Here is a 16,455-nt window from a genome sequence, read left to right on the forward strand (position 1 = left end):
AAATTTAAGAGACAACCAGAAATATGCTGCAACACTGCACTTCATCATTCTGTCTTTCTTAACAAACTTTCAGGCAGTTCTTATAGCCTTGTTAATAATAATAATAATGGGTCCCAGTGCTTTTCATTATTATCATTATTTACTATTTGAATTCTAGTAGAGCCTGAAGGCCCTAACCAGGGATAGCACCCAATAGTGCTAGATGGTATGTTCACAGAGGTTATTTCCAGCTTTAGTGTAGCTAGCTCAGATGCTGGGAGCAGTAAAGCTGCAGCAGCGTGGGCTGTGGTACAGGCTGTCTGTCGGAGTAATTACCAAGGGTTCTGGGCGGGCTAAGACAGCCAGTGCTGAAGCCCATGCTGCTGCAGCTTCCCTGCTACTGATGCCTGAGTTAGCTAGATTAAAGTTATCGTGGGTATGTCTTCACAAGCTCCACTCACACCTGTGATTGCAGTGTAGGCCCACCTATGGAAGAGTCAGAGATCTTGCTCTCAAGAGCTTACAATCTAAAAGACACAGAGGCAAACAGAGAGGCAGTTATAAACAAACAAAAATTGCCAAAAGTGCAACACAACGTCATCTCACTTTCTCCTTCAGACAGCAACTCCCTTGCCCACCAGTCTGACTCATACCCAGCTGCCAGTCAGAGTTCTTCACAGCCCTAACTTAGCCTGAGTGGCCTCCTTCCCCACTCTCCACCTCCACAGGAAAACACTCAGCCTGGTTCTCGGAGTCGCACACAAAACCAGAATCTCAGGTGTGAGCCCCTTCATGTTTTAGATCTGGTTGAATGACAGCACTTGAATTTGAGCCCATCCCTAGGGTTTTGGCCTGAAATCTCCACCAAAGCACTTTGCAAGCCATCAGCACCACTGAATCTCTCTGTGAACCTTAGCCCTGGTTCAGCAAAACCCTGAACCCTAGCTTAACCCTGACCCAGAATGGGATCTGAACACCACTTCCTCAGCCCACCACTACTCAAAACACATTAGACACTAAAAACCACGAGGAGTCCTTGTGGCAGCTTAGAGACTAACAAATTTATTTGGGCATAAGCTTTTGTGGGCTAGAACCCACTTCACTGGATGCATGGAGTGGAAAATACAGTAGGCAGGTATAAATACACAGCACATGAAAAGATGGGAGTTGCCTTACCAAGTGGGGGGGTCAGTGCTAACGAGGCCAATTCAATTAGGGTGGATGTGGCCCATTTCCAACAGTTGACAAAAAGGGGTGAATATCAACAGCGGGAAAATTATTTTTGTAGTGCTAACAAGGCCAATTCAATTATGGTTGATGTGACCCATTCCCAACAGTTGACAAGAAGGTGTGAGTATCAACAGAGGGGAAATTATTTTTTGTAGTGACCCAGCCACTCCCAGTCTTTATTCAGGCCTAATTTGATGGTGTTGAGTTTCCAAATTAATTCCAGTTCTGCAGTTTCTCGTTGAAGTCTGTTTTTGAAGTTTTTTTTTGTTGAAGAATGACCACTTTTAAGTCTGGTATTGAGTGTCCAGGGAGATTAAAGTACTCTTTTACTGGATTTGAATGTTACAATTCTGGATGTCTGATTTGTGTCCCTTTATTTTTTTGCATAGAGACTGTCCGGCTTGTCCACACTAACAGTTTTACTTCTGCAGTGTTGGCAGAAGCATATGAGGAATTAATGTGGATAAAATTCACTCCCGTGGAAGCTAAGGATGAAGCCTACAGGTGCTTTGCCATATGTGTTCATTTTCAAGTGCAGTGGAAAGTGATTTGACTCTGAAGGAAGATGCAGGTGCTCAGCACCTCTGAAAACCCGGCCTCCTGTACAGAGCAGAATGCACCAGAGGAGTGGAGCCCAAAATAACATTTCTAGGACCCTAAAATCTTTCTCTCCTTTCTTTCAGGTGGTGGATCTGTGGTGCAAGTCCAATGACACGGATTCCTTTCTCATGGCTCGCAGGCTGATTAGAGAGGAAGGATTATTGTGTGGTAAATTATTGAAGAATGTTGTGTCTGTTCATAAACATTTTCCATTTTAATTCCATCTTTTAAGCATTTTAGACTAGAAAGCTCTTCAGGGCAGGCAGTGTCTGTGTTTTTGTGTCTTACACAGTTCCGAGCACATTCTCTGTGCTGTACTGGTGGGGCCAGATCCTGAGTTGGTGTGAATTGATTGCATGGAGCTACAATGATTTATAGCAGCCCTGGATCTGACTCATGCTAAATAATTGTAATCTCATCTCACTTTCACACTTTTGCATAAAGCGGTAGATCTTCTGGGGCTACCTTTTTTTGGGTGCCGTGACACATGAGCTGAGTGGAAAGATTCGTGGGATTCAGAGCAGGGCAAATGGGCAAAACCTGCAGCTCCACTAAGTCAGCCCTAGGGGGTTATATTTGCTGTCTTTGAACAGTTGCCATATGATACTGGAAAGTGCAGGGATTGAAGCAGGACGTTTTGAGATGTCCTGTTAAAGTGAGGCATTCTTACAGCTCCCAGTCCCTGGTGCAAGGGAGAAATCCTTCGTAAGAGAAACCGAACAGCTTTCCAAAACGAACAGTTCTCCTTGTGCAAACGCTGCTTACAGATGGACATCAGGGCCCACTCCACAAGGCATCAGTGCAACTCAGCTGGCTGCACTCTCAGCCCTGGGCCAGATGCACACGGGTTCAAATCCAATACCAGCCAGTACAGGGGCTCATGCTGATAGCTAAAGAAGTAGTGAGAAACCACAACTGCCACTGACGACAGAGGCGCTGCAGGTGCTCAGCACCTTTGAAAAATCAGGCCTCCTTTATTTAGATGCCTACGTTTGGATTTAGGTGCCTAAGTTTAGGCACCCAAGTCTGAAAATGTTACCTTGGTATATATGTAACACGAGTATATATAAGAAGCACATTTTTAAAGGTATTTTGGCTCCTGACTCCCATTGATTCTAGTGGGTCTTAGGTACATAAGTACCTTTAAAAATTGGCCTGGAGTGTCTTCCATCACTCAAGGTTATCTCAGGAGATATGTTTCCACATTTCAAAGGACAGCATCTGCAAGTCTAAAGAGAATTGCCATGTAAATGATAAAATAACAACCTATTACTAAACTTAACTCCTTATGTCTGAGATTTCAGATGATGGACAATGAAATAAGCACTTTTTCTACATTTGCTAGAGTACAGCTAGTTTACAAAACTGAATTACTACAACTCACTTACTTACCAAATGTCACTTGCACTCAGAAGTATTACATTCACACTATCATTCCTTTTGAGGTCAACGGTGTCATACCAAGAAGAAATTTGGTTCAGAAATCCGAAGTGCACACGGACTGAGGACTATTATGACCCTTAGTCTTTTCTAACCTGAAATATTAGCAGGTAGAATTACCTGTGAGAAGCCAAGGACCTTTTTTTCAGTTACACGCAGGAAAACGAAAACACACAGCTGCGCGCACACACACACACACACACATTCACGGCCCCAAACGCCATCACTGGCTGGTATCCCATGTATAAGTGCAATTTTAATTTTCCTTCCTTTCGACCATTTATTTAAAGTGCACTAGGCACTTGTAAAATGTGTTAGCTCAACAGCTCTGGAGAGTGAAATGAAGCTCTGGAGAGACAGCATGGGCAAGTTTCTCCCAGCCCCCCTGCCCCTCACCTGAAAGGTCCATCTCAAAGGCTGGAAGGGAGTTTGGTCTCACTGGCTAGACCCTCAAAGATATGAAATCAATGGAAGTTAGATGCCTACATACCTTTAAGGAGCTGGGGCCATGCCCTGTCAATCCTTGTCCTCCCTGCAGACACAGCTCACAGAGTGATGATAGTGTCATTTGTGATGGGGCCACAAACTGGACTAGAATCACCACTCCCATCATCCATTCAACAGCCCTCGCCTGCACATTCTCCTTTGGTCACTACCTGGTCTCTCCTGGAGCTAGGGGCTTGCAAGGTTATAGGCCGGATTCTCCTCTCCCGTACACCAGTGTAACTGCACTGGCTTGATTGGAGTTATGCCTGAAACACACTGGTGCCGGTGAGAGGAGGCTCGTGCCCTAAAGGTTCAGTGTCCCATTACCCAACCCTGCCTGTCGCTGCAGGGGCATTACCCTAGGCCGCTCTGTGATTATATATTATTGTCTCATATACTGTTAGCCCTTGTGTGAGTCCATTTTCTTGTTCATAACGTCAGGTGGCAGCTCCGGCAGCGCAATGGCCATTGCTGTGAAGGCTGCCAAGGATCTGCCGGAGGGTCAGCGCTGTGTTGTCATCTTGCCCGACTCCGTCAGGAATTACATGTAAGACTCCTCTTCTGTAGTGCTTCCGACCTGCTGCTTTCACTGAAGTGACAGTGTTGCAGAGTTCAGCCATAGCAATGGAAATGACATTCATGGACCCAATGAATAACATGGCCATACAAAAGATTTGCTGTCACATGGCCAGTTATTCTCTGCGGCAGAGGGGAAATTACCTCACTCCGTCAGTAGAGGAGGAAACACTATGGACCCACTTCACTACTCTGTTTCGCCAGTGTAACACACCACTGAAAGCAGGTGCATGTAAATCAATGGAGTTACACCAGCATAAAACTGGAGTGGTGAATGAGACTATAAATAAGGAGTCAATTTACCTTCCTCACAGGGACCTTTGCAGTCCTTATATGGACATTAACATAAGAGTGCAAAACATTATCGTGTAATGGTAAGAGCAGAGGGCTGGGAGTCAGAACGCTTGGATTTTATTTCACTCGTCATTGACATACTCTATTATGCGCCAGGAAAAATCACCTAGACTGAAATTTTCAAACTTGGGTGCTTAAACTTAGGCCCTAAATAACTGGTGTAATTTCACCTGCACCTCCCATTCACCTCAAAAGGGGCCAACATCAGCTGATTGCTCAAACTATGGGAGCCATGGTGAAACGCTAAGGCCTAATGCATTTAAATCCTTTCTCTCCCCGCCCCCCCCCCCCTCAATTTCTTGCTGGGTGTATTACAAACTTCTTCCTTGTTCTTTGCTGATGATTTCTAGGTCCAAGTTCTTGAATGATAGGTGGATGGGCAAGAATGGATTTCTAAAAAATATCCAGGAACATAAGCCTTGGTAAGGTTCTACTCCCTGCTACATTAACTGCCCTCATTGATAGGGAAATAATCACTCTGCATTTGGAAATGATCATCTATTTTTAATTTTCTTTTAATAATTCAGTCCCTTTGAAAAGTTAATCTAGTCCAGGGGTTCTCAAACTTCATTGCACCGCGACCCCCTTCTGAAAACAAAAGTTGCTACATGACCCCAGGACAGGGGACCAAAGCCTCAGCCCTCCCTGGCGGGGGTCGGTGGGAAAGCCAAAGCCCCACTGCCCTGGGGATGGGGGGAAGCCGAAGCCCAAGGGGCTTCAGCCCCAGGCAGCAGTCCTGTAATCTGAGCCCCACTGCCCAAGGCTGAAGCCCTCAGGCTTCAGCTCCAGACTGTGGGGCTCGGGCTTTGGCTTCAGCCTCTGGCCCCAGCAAGTCTAAGCCAGCCCTGGTGACCCCCATTAAAACGGGTCCCGACCCACAGTTTGAGAACCGCTGATTAATCTTGTTGGAATGGATTGGACTCTCTTTCAAATGTTGGTTTCCCTGTTCATTGGTCTAGTCCATAAAGGAGGAGTTTATTTTCTGCAGAAATTAATTCTTTCACGCAGACCAAGGTCTTGTGTCTGTCTACAGTGAAGAACAATTTGGAATGAATTTCTAGGTCAGTGTCAAATGTCCTCCCCAGCAAGGAAGCTTCCAGCAGATCTGTGGTGACAATGGTCATAGACAATAGAGATGAAGGGCCCTTTTAAATATCTCCATTTTCCATTCAGGCAGGAAATATAAAGTTCCCATTTTAGATTAACGGATTCTAAGGGCACAAGGCATCATTATGATAATCTAGTCTGACCTCCTGCATAACCCAGGCCATAGAATTTCACCAGGTGATTCTTGCAGTGGAGGGAATTTAGTCTTCTCTACTACATAAGTGAACACTTTTGAACCCAGTGACTCATGGTTGTACTGCAGCACAGTTTTTAGAAAGGGAGTTAATCTCAGTTTAAAAACTCCGAGTGATGATGAATTTGCCACATCCTTTGGGATGTTGCTCCAAAGGTTAATTAACCTCATTGTTGAAAAAGGGTTGTATCTTATTTCCAGTCATGGGTGGTAGGTAGCATAGGCTGGGGGAGGCTCCCCAAACAACCAGGCATGGCCCCACCCATGCTCTGCCCTCCGTCCCGCTCCTGCTTCTGGGCTCTGTGGCTCTTCCCCTGTGCAGTGGCCCAGGCTCGGGCTGGGGCCGTCCCTCCGTCCCGGCACTCCAGGGTTGGGGCTGCACTGCCCACTGGGAACTGGGGGGCAGGGGTGCGCTCTGGGCTCAGGGCACTAGCCTGAGGCAGGGGATGGTGGCTGCAGTGGGGGGGCTCTGGGCTCTGGGGAGGGAAGGGGAGGCACGGAAATGGCGGGACCTAGGGTGGAAGGGGCGGGGCTGGGGGCTAGCCTCCCCAAGCCAACGGTTCACACGCCGCCCATGTTTCCAATTTGAGTTTTTCTAATTTCGGCTTACAGCTATCAGATCTTGCTTTGCCTTTGTCTGCTAGATTGAAAGGCCCTTTAACGTCAGATGACTTCAGACTTGCAGATTTCCTTCTATTCAGAGAGAACAGGAATATCCAACCCTTCCAGAAGCCATGCCTGCTGCGTTGTAGGACTCTTTTTTTGTGTTGGGGCTACATGCTCCAGGCCTTAAGAAACAAGGGTACAAATGAAAGAAGTGAAGTCAAGTGAGACTACTCCCCTTCTTACAGTTAAGCACTTGCTTAAGGGCTTTGGTGGATCAGGGACAGGTGCTCAGCACTGCAGGCTCAAGCCCTGAGTCAGGAGTGATACTTGCCTGAGTACACATCTGAGCTCCAGTGTGGTGCCCTCTGTCTGAATCTGCCTAAACTGTAGTCTGTGTCTGAGCGAGCGCTGTCTAAACAAGACAAGGAGCAGCCCAGACTCAGCCCCACACATGCCTCATGCTTGTGAATAACAATAAACTCTTGTCCTTTTCCAACAGGTGGTGGAATGTCAAGGTGCGGAAGCTGAATCTCTCGGCCCCTCTCCTTCTTGTCCCAGAGGTCAACTGTCAAAAGGCAATCGAAATCCTCAAGGAGAAGGGCTATGCCCAGGCACCAGTGGTTGCTGAATCTGGGTATCTCTTTTCTCGGTTGTGTGGATGATTATGTGAATGAATAACAGCAATGAGGAAACTAATGACGAAATACTTTATAGTTGTACAATAAACCTGATTCATTCAGTCCCTTCAATACACTTTTTAATGTACCATTTAAAAACCTGTACGGTAAAAGTGAAAAATAAAGGCACGGGCCTAATCCTGAGAGATGCTGAGTTGGCATGGGAGCTGCACATGCTCAGCACCTCTTAGGATCAGCTACCTATATTGTTTCAAATCCTCATTTTTGCTATAGTCAGCAATAACAGATGTGGCCTATCAAGGAAACATTACATAAATTAGCCAAGAGAAGAACTGGCCAGATCCAACACCCACTGAAGTCAATGGGTGTTGGACAATAAAGTGTACAGTAAAGGTAAGGCATAGATATGAAACACACTGGTAAATGACAGCAAGTGCCCATTAGCTGACTTTTCTTCAAATGTTAAATCCTGAGCTGCAAATTTCAGACAATAATTGCTGTTAAAAACACTGTATTAGGGAGACGATCCTCCTCTTGAGGATACATGTTTTAATGAAACAGCTACAATAGCAGCTGCGGGTATACAACGGAGTCCCTCACTGGCTAAACAAGTTGAGCTTTTTCTACAGCACAGGGTGTCTCAGCTAATAATGATCTGGCCCCAGGCTCCGGTTTGGAGATGGAAGGTTCCCAATCTGAAATTGTATCCCCATCTCTCTGTATTAGCATCTAAATGTTGTGCTGTTATTATTTCCTTGCTAGGTACTTTCCTTGGCTGCTTCCTTCCACACCAGATGGTAACCAAGTCAGAAATATGTTCTCCTGTGGTGGAAACTGATTATAGTACAGGAGAATAGGCTAACCCCATAGCCCAGGAAGGAGGAAAGAAAGAGGTGACCCAACAGTGAGCTGATTTTCTAAGCCTTGTTTTTACTGTGACATACCAGCAAATGACAGTCAGGAAGACATGCACCCACCAAAAAGATGCTCGGATGAACTAAGGGACACTGCCTTCTCCCATTGAAGGCAGGAAATTTTGTCACTGACTTCAAAGGGAGCGGGATTGGTCCCTAAAAGCTGTTTAGCCATATGACCACCTCAAGCCTGACCCTTTGCAAATCTCCCTGTTCTCTTACAGTCACATTTTGGGAATGGTGACTCCCAGTAACATCCTCTCCTCAGTGCTGGCTGGAAATGCTCAGTTCTCGGATCCAGTCATCAAGGTCATCAATGACCAGTTTTCAAAGGTATTAGAGTTATTGATTTGTTTCAAATAGAGCCCAGAGGTGAGTTAGGCACCTCCCAACACAGAAATAAGGCATGATCCCCACTCCAAGGAGTGGGAGAGGAGAAAGAGGATGGGATGAGCAAGAGGGAGAGACAGAAGATGAGAGGTGGTGGGAAGGGACAGTAGAAATGAAAAGGGAAAGAGGAGTGGGGACAGGGAATTGAAGTGGGGTAGAGAGAGAATGAGAAAAGGATCTAACCGAAATGACGCAAAGCCTGACAGGATCTGTCATGTGAGGTTTTTAGGCAAGGATTGTGTCTAGCTGGAGCAACTTGAATACTCTGTGAGTGATACTCATATCACGGATTCACGATCATTGCATTTTTGCCAATACAGGGACCTGCTCCTGCTCCCACTCATACCATGGCAAACAGCTGCTGCTGAAATGGTAGAATTCTGCACTTGGCAGAACTGACCCTATATATAGACCTGTGTTTCGGAAGCATTCCACTGTATGACGTGTCTAATTACAAGTTAGATTATGCCAGGCTTTCTGCGGTTGTGCAAAAGAGGGAGAGCGAAAGAGGTATTCCCCAATTTCTCTGCTCCCATGCAAGGCCTGGGGATGACTACTGTCACTGGACCAGATCCTCAGGTGGTGTAGGCGGACATAGCTCCAATGGGGTTAATGGAGCTACTCCAAACTATACCTGGTGAGGACTTGGGCCTTTGTGCTTGTTTTTGTGTTTCCCCTGCACTCCCTGAAGCTCCAGGAAGTGCTTTATCTGCATCAGCACACCTGTGCCTTCTGATATTCCCTTCCTCCATCTCTCTACTGCCCCCAGCACAGGACTGTGCTTTAAAAGTAAGAATTGGGTCCCTAATGCTGTCACAAAGTGAAGCGTTTAAATGCCCTTTTTTCTTTTTTTGGTCCCCGCTCTTTAGATTAGCCTGGATGACAACCTTGGAAACCTCTCTAATATCCTGGAGGATGATCATTTTGCTATAGTTGTACATGAACAGTTGCAATGTAAGTATCTTTTACGGAGGAAAAGGAAAGCCAAACTCTTGACTTGTGCACCAACCAGATTACATGGGCTTTACACAGGCATTCTCTGGGGGATGGAATCCTCACAATAGGGCCATGAAGGTACCAGCGGAACAGCTGGACCCCTATGCTCCTCCTGCATGAGGGATTTTCCCCCATCGCTAAGCAGCGTCATGGATCCACCGGCCATTCACCCCTCTCCAAAGCCCCATGCGTGATAGCATGAAGAGAGGCATGGGGAGCCTGAAACACTAAGGTTCTTATTCTGATTATTTAACTAGCTCTACAGCTGGACACAAACGGATTTATTTTAGTGACGCCCTTACGGCTATTGTAAAGTGTGTCATTTCTTGGCCAGAGGTTCAAAAGAGGAAGCCTGATCTGTGGTAAAAAGGCACCAGGCTGAGAGTTGGGAAGTCAGAGTTCAAATCCCAGCTCTGCTGCGGACTGTGTGCATGTCACGCAGTCTCTGTGCCTCAGTTTCCCATCTCTAAAACAGGGATAATGGTACTGCCTTTTTCTCACCTGTGGTGTGTTGGGATCGTAGGTGCTTCAGGGGAGTGTCTGGTCTTTACTGTGCTCATGTACAGCACCCAGCATAATAGTGTCCTGACCTCAGCTGGAGCCTTTAGGCACGATTGTAGTAACACAGCCACCATAGCAGCCATGGCTGAGTCCCCCCGTCTCTGTGCAGCAGCAGCTGCTGCAGAAAGGAGTTTGTGTGGTAATGCTGTTGAGAGCAGTGTTAATACCCCAGTGGATTCCTAGTAGGAGATCTGAGGAGGAGTGTACCACAGAGAACAGAGGAGCTGTGACAGAGTGCCAGAGAAGAGGTGCTTGCTACAGGAACCACGCTCCCCACTTCCTTACCCTTGGGCTTGGACCCAAGAGCTCCCGTATGGTTGTGCAGATGGAAGGGAGAGTGCTCTCTCTTGTCACTTGCTCTTTAAGATAGCAGGGGTTGGGTGGGTCAGCTTGCTTAGCTGTGAGGAGGAGGGACTCCTGCGTGGTACTTCAGAGTGAGCCTTTTGGCCAACAAAAGAATGACACTGATGGGGTCCACAGTGGGCATGTCTACACAGCAAAGAAAAGCCTGTGGCAGACCCATGCCACCAGACTCAGGCTTACAGGGCTAGGGCTGCAGGGCTGTTTCATTGCTGTGTAGACTTCCGGACTCGGGCTGTGCTCTGGGAGCGCCCACCTCGCAGGGCTCCAGCCCCACAGCCTGAGCTCCCTGAGTCTGAGTCGGCCGGCACAGGCCAGCTGCAGCTGTCTAGTTGCTGTGTAGGCGTACTCAGAGAATCCCATTCACTTCTCCTCAGCTGAGACCTGGACTCAGAAGGGTGGGGTGAAGTTAGGTGGTGATTAAGGTGGGGAAAAGTTCCTTTTGTTATTCTTTAGGAATACTGCAATTGCTTGCCAGGGGCTCCAATCAAACTTGCCCCTCTCTCTGCGTCCTCTTAGCTATATTGACCACTAGGGGGCTCATTGCTCTTCTGCCCTTCCTCAAGCACACGGCATGCTTTGCCAGGCTCTGCTGTGTGTTCACACTCAGGCAACACTTTGGTTTTCTGTGCCTCCTCTGCTCACTACCATCTCCTGGTCACTCTGCTCACCAGGAACTGAGCCGGCCCGTGCATGCCAGGCAGCACTCCATGGCTCTGCCCAGAATCTTGGTACCAAGCATGCTCAGGTGTGGGCTGGATTTTCCCATTTGGAGATGAGACCCTACGGGCAGTTCCTCCTAGCAGAGTTGCAGCAGAACCTGGCCCTCTCCTCCACCCCGAGTAGCGTTTTCCAGGGCAATCTGGCTCTAATCAGTCTAGAGCCCCATTGGGCTGGGTGCACAGATATAAAGTAAATGACAGCACCTGCCCTGGAGAGCCTCTGTAAATGATAGAGGCAGGTTCTCAGGCTATGTACACACTACAGCTTAGGTCAGTATAAGTTATGTCCTGCCGACACAGCTGCCACCACTCACGGGAGCTGGAGTAGTTAAGCCGACAGGAGCGCTCGCTTGCATCCACTTAGAGCGGCTACATTAGAGAGCTTACAGCAGTGCAGCTGCATCATCCGTAGTGTAGCCATAGCCTCAACAAACAGTTTTCACAAAGGGGATCATTTCTTACGCCTTGCTCTCACTTAAAACGTTTTGCCACTTTACCTGTGCTGCCATAGAGCAACAAAACCTTCCTAGTGTAGAAGCAGTTATACTGGGCTAAAAGTGCTGAGACTTGAGTAGCTTCTTCTAGCTCAGGGAAATGAAATAACTTACACCAGTATATAGTCCCTTATGCTAGTATAACTGCATCCACACAAGGGTTTTTAGAGATCTACCTATGTTGGCAAAAATAACACCCCTTACCATGTAGTTATGTGGTAAAAATTGGTAAGTGTAGCTGATGCCTTATCTTATGGGAGGTGCTGTGTTTAAGATATCACTGCCACAACAAAGCAGCCAAGATAACTGCGCTCTGGCTAACATTAGAACTTCAGGGTGTGATTAGGCTGATTTTATGGGAGAACAATGTTAAATGTACAGCTGCTCATGCACATCAGCTAGTGAAATAGCACGCCGTGTTGGTTTGTTCGCCTGCAAGGGGCTGCAGTTTGAGGGTCAAGCCATCCTGCTGAACTCAGATCCTGCAAATCCATATGCATCTCCCAACACGAGAAAATCAAGCAATGGCTCTGTGAATCCCCCTCTGTGACTATAACTCTTCTGTGGGAAGGGGAGTCGGCCATCAATCTCAGCTGTAGAGAGTTGAGAAAAACCAGGTATATTTCTGCAAAATATTAAGATCAAAACAATTTGATTTTAAAATGTTTGTGGAAGATTTTGATTTTTTTTTCACCAAAAAAACCCTTAAATTTTCTGTTTACATTTTTTTGGGTCAAAAAAATCAAAACGGTCTCCAAAACCACATTTTTTATTAAACATTTTGATTTTGGCAAAATTGCATTTTTCACTTTTAAAAAATGGAGGTGGTAGAAAAACTCAGCCAGCTAGACTCACCTCGCTTCTTAAACACTTTTTGTAGTCAAAAGGTGCTATTTTAGTCTGACCACAGTTCACCCCATTTTTATTACTTTCCTCCCATCCCTCCCAACATTCTGTGATTTAGACACCCTCGCCTGCATTTTATTAGTTTGCTTTTAAGAGGACATGTTTTTTAAAAAGTTAGACTTTATTGCACTTTATATTGCTTAGTAGTGGTGTGGTACAGCACTAAATCAGCTGAGGTGGGGCGGAAGGATTGTTTATAAATACAATGATCACTGCTGCTGTTAAAGATTATTGTTGATTTGGGATGGGAAGGGCAGGAGTCATTAGAACAAAAGTCTCATAAGGTCAAGTGACGAATTAGACTCCTTGTAGCGGTAAAGAATTCACTGTTGCCCCTGTACATCCCTGATGTGACCCGATTGACTGCTGTGGGGTTGCGCCTGGAATCCTTTTCAGTAGAATCATAGCAGGGATGACGCTGGCCTGTTTGAGGTCTTATCTTTATAAAATCACAGCCATTTCTGGACTGCTTTGTCAGATAACTCAGTAATGTACTTCACCGTGTGCTTACAGACATTGGAGATGGCAGTTACACCAAGAAACAGATGGTGTTTGGAATGGTGACGGCCCTGGATCTCCTGAACTTCATTACCCGAAAGGACAAGAGCCAGCAACAAAGAGTTGCTTCACCAAGAGGCTCTGTTGCCTCAGATGAATCTGAAATAAGCCACTGACGGTTTTTCAAAATGACGAGGCTAAGATTTTAATTGACTAATCCTTGGTCCCATATGCTTGATTGCATCCAAAATGATGTCAAAGGAATCTGTGGATCAGGATGATCTGACTAAAGAACAAAGTTTAATTAAAATAAGCAGTTATATTGAGATAACATTACAGCACAACACTGGGGGGGATGGTGAGGGGGTTAATATATGGGTCTTATTGCACAGATTTTATAAGACTTGTCTCTTGTTGTTTTCATGGTTAATTAACACCTTCTCCCACTTCATGAGGCACATGATTATGGCTGGGGCTGGAGCCAGCCTTCTCCCACATTTCACCCCTGGCTGGGGGAAATCCCTGCTGATTGGTTGCCTTCCCCAATCGCCACCCTTCTGAGGAAGAGCAGCCAATCAGATCTGCTGCAGGCAGAGTTTCTCTTTCCCTCCCTTCAGGGGCAGACCCCTTTCTTACAGGAAGGGAGAAGGGAGCAAGCAGGACCCAGCAGGTTAGGACAGCTCTGCTTCCTTTCACTCCAGTGAACAATGGGATGGCTCCTCTGCTCCTCCCCCATCTGCCCTCCATCCCTGCTACACCTGGCCTGGGAAGGAGAAGAGGCAACCCTGCAGCAGCCCCCACACCAGGGCCTGGGAGAGAGGAGTGAAGACTCTCAGGAGCTATAGAAAGAGCAGAGGTGAGGTTGGTGGGGCTGAATTGATGTGGGGGCTCAGGGAATGGGCAGAACCGATGCAGGAGCTGCCAGGGGGACAGGATTGATATGGGAGTTGAAGGGCAGGATTATTTGCTGAACAAGGGTTGTGCAGATGGGGAGGGGAAAGCTCCTGCAGCAAAGGCCAAAATCCCCTTACCCAGGACCTTTTGGGGGAGTGGCCAGCACTAATTGTCACCTAGACACACTGGGGATGGACAGGGGGATCCCCAAACTCAAAAGACAGCCCAAAAACACAATGTAATCTTTTCTTTTAAAAAAAAATCATGATTTTTGGGCTAATTAATTATTTTTGGTTTCCGATGTGATTTTTGAAGCTTTGGAGTCCATTCCAAGAGCTGTTAGCAGAGCTCAGAACAGCCACACAGAAGGAACTAAGTGCACAGCAAGAGAAGAGTAAACAAATGAAATCACTTTTGCAGCCCAGTTTAGGGAAATAGGCACAATTGCTTCAGGCATGTGCTGTGAGCAGTTTGAGAGAGGAGCAACTACTTTCAGTTTTAGCTTTTCCTAAGCGACAAGTCTGTGTTTTTAATCGAATCTGGTATGTACAAGGTTTTTGATAAATGATAAAGTATTTATGGTTAGGAATGGTGTCTGCTGCTTTTTGTTTGCTGAGTTATTCGCAATACATCAAGTCTTTTGCAAGTATTTGGGTAAGTGTTTGTTCACGTCTGGTTTTTGGCCAGAAAAGCAGACCACCCCAATAAACTGTCCTCTTACTAGAGCTAGACCTGGAAATCTCAGGAGAAGCTTTGCAGACTCAGGAAGTTCAGACAGTTTGGGAAGGTCTCCACACCAAACCCAAGCTGTTCACTATCACTAAGGAAAAACCATTGAGCGGGGACGGGAGCGGAGAGGAGGGGGAACAACAAAAAGTGATAAAGTCTCTCTCCCTAAACCAGAGAGGGAATCCTGAAGAACAATGTTTGTTACCTGGATGGAGACTTAGGGCTTGCCTTCATCTACAGCGGTGTAGTTAATCCACCTCCCCGACAGGCAGTAGCCATATTTTCCACACCCGTGAGTGACGTGGTTATACCAACATAAATTGATAGCATAGTTCTTACCCTTACTGAACTGAAGGAACCTCGCCTTTGATTTCAGAGAAGACAGAATCAGGCCCTTGCTGGTGGATTTTTTTTTTTAATTCATCCAGAGAATAGTTTCATAAATTGAGAGAGAAAAAATCAACAAATTAATCACAAGAACAAGAACTTTTCAGTAGGAAAGAGTGCGGCTGGCTGTATGCGTGTGAGAGAGAGATGACATTTGCCATTTGCTGTTTGTCCAGCAGCACACGAGGTTCTGATAGCTGCAAGAAATTGTCTGTGTTATATATATGAAGAAAAAGCATTGTATTTTATATGACTGTGTACTCGAACAAAAACAAATGCAATATTTAAAACAAAATATAGTTATTTATTTGAGAGGGTTTTGCCCCTTTCGGACAAGATCTGAAACAGAGCTCAGAGGCCTGAGTCATTTGTGGTCATTAAAGAATCCATAGAATGTTTTGCAGAAGTTATGGGGGGATTGTTAACTCAGTGTGTTGGCCATATTCCAATGTGTGTAATTAAATGTTTCCCTGCAGCATACAGTAGTCTTTCTGTTCTGTCCTAAACTGCTGAAGTGTTGCTGTGTACTATTTGACATATGTCACATTCCACCCTAGAGGAAGTTGCATTCCAGCAGAGGGGGTAATGATACCTGTATCTTAACCATGTTTCTGGAGTGACTTAAGCATGAACTTTAAGCATGGGATCAATAGTTAAAGTTAAGATTATTATTATTATTTTTATTATTTGTATTACCATAGGGCATAGGAGCCCAAGTCATGCTGCTTAAATCGATGCAGGATTGGGTTCATAGTTTGTAAAATATTTTGGGATCCTTCTGAGTAGGATCTGAGAAAGATTCTTTATAAAAGTCATTCTCACTCATGCCTAACTCAAGGCCAAGTGTGTGCTGCCTGAAGCAAACTACCTACAATCAGTAGCAAGGCACCTTGGTTTCTGAGTAGCTGGTTTCATTTATTTACAAAAGGAATATTCTCTGAAATGATTCAGAGCCATGAGATTGTTATCCTTTGAAAGCTGGTGTCTTTATTACCATTACCCTTGTCCTCCATGCCCTCTTCCCACCTGTTTGTTACAACCACATCTTGTTTGGTTTTAGACTGTAAAACCCCAAGGGCAGGTGCCATGACCTTGATCATACGATCATGAATAATCAGAATCGCAATACATTTTCTAAGGCAGACTACAAATTCTGGGGTAGACACAGGTAAGTTTAAAATAAAGGATTATATGAAAATGAACAAATACACCCTGAACAAAATTCCTCCTGCTATTTGCTTTTATATTACATTTACTTTACTCTGTACATTTTCACTTTGGTGCAGATTTTTGTAGTGACAAAGCAAAACTGTTTTGTAGACATTATGAGTGGGGAAGAAGGTGGCTTAAATCAGGCAGCCGGGTAGGGATTTTATTTGCTGGGACAGCATGTGA

The 16,455-nt window shown here is 45.8% G+C and overlaps 1 protein-coding gene across 1 annotated transcript in view; it reads left to right on the forward strand.

The window, feature by feature from the left end:
• Positions 1–13,390, forward strand: part of LOC140917186 (cystathionine beta-synthase-like) — a 50,122-nt gene extending 36,732 nt beyond the window's left edge. Inside the window, exons 9-15 of the mRNA XM_073359441.1 lie at positions 1,893–1,977; positions 4,177–4,282; positions 5,016–5,087; positions 7,071–7,205; positions 8,348–8,456; positions 9,383–9,467; positions 13,066–13,390. Of these exons, the coding sequence (XP_073215542.1) occupies positions 1,893–1,977; positions 4,177–4,282; positions 5,016–5,087; positions 7,071–7,205; positions 8,348–8,456; positions 9,383–9,467; positions 13,066–13,226 (753 nt within the window). The 3' untranslated portion in view covers positions 13,227–13,390. The remainder of the gene's footprint in view (positions 1–1,892; positions 1,978–4,176; positions 4,283–5,015; positions 5,088–7,070; positions 7,206–8,347; positions 8,457–9,382; positions 9,468–13,065) is intronic.
• Positions 13,391–16,455: the final 3,065 nt, after the last annotated feature.

Source organism: Lepidochelys kempii, chromosome 1, assembly GCF_965140265.1.
Source record: "Lepidochelys kempii isolate rLepKem1 chromosome 1, rLepKem1.hap2, whole genome shotgun sequence".
NCBI lineage: Eukaryota > Metazoa > Chordata > Testudines > Cheloniidae > Lepidochelys > Lepidochelys kempii.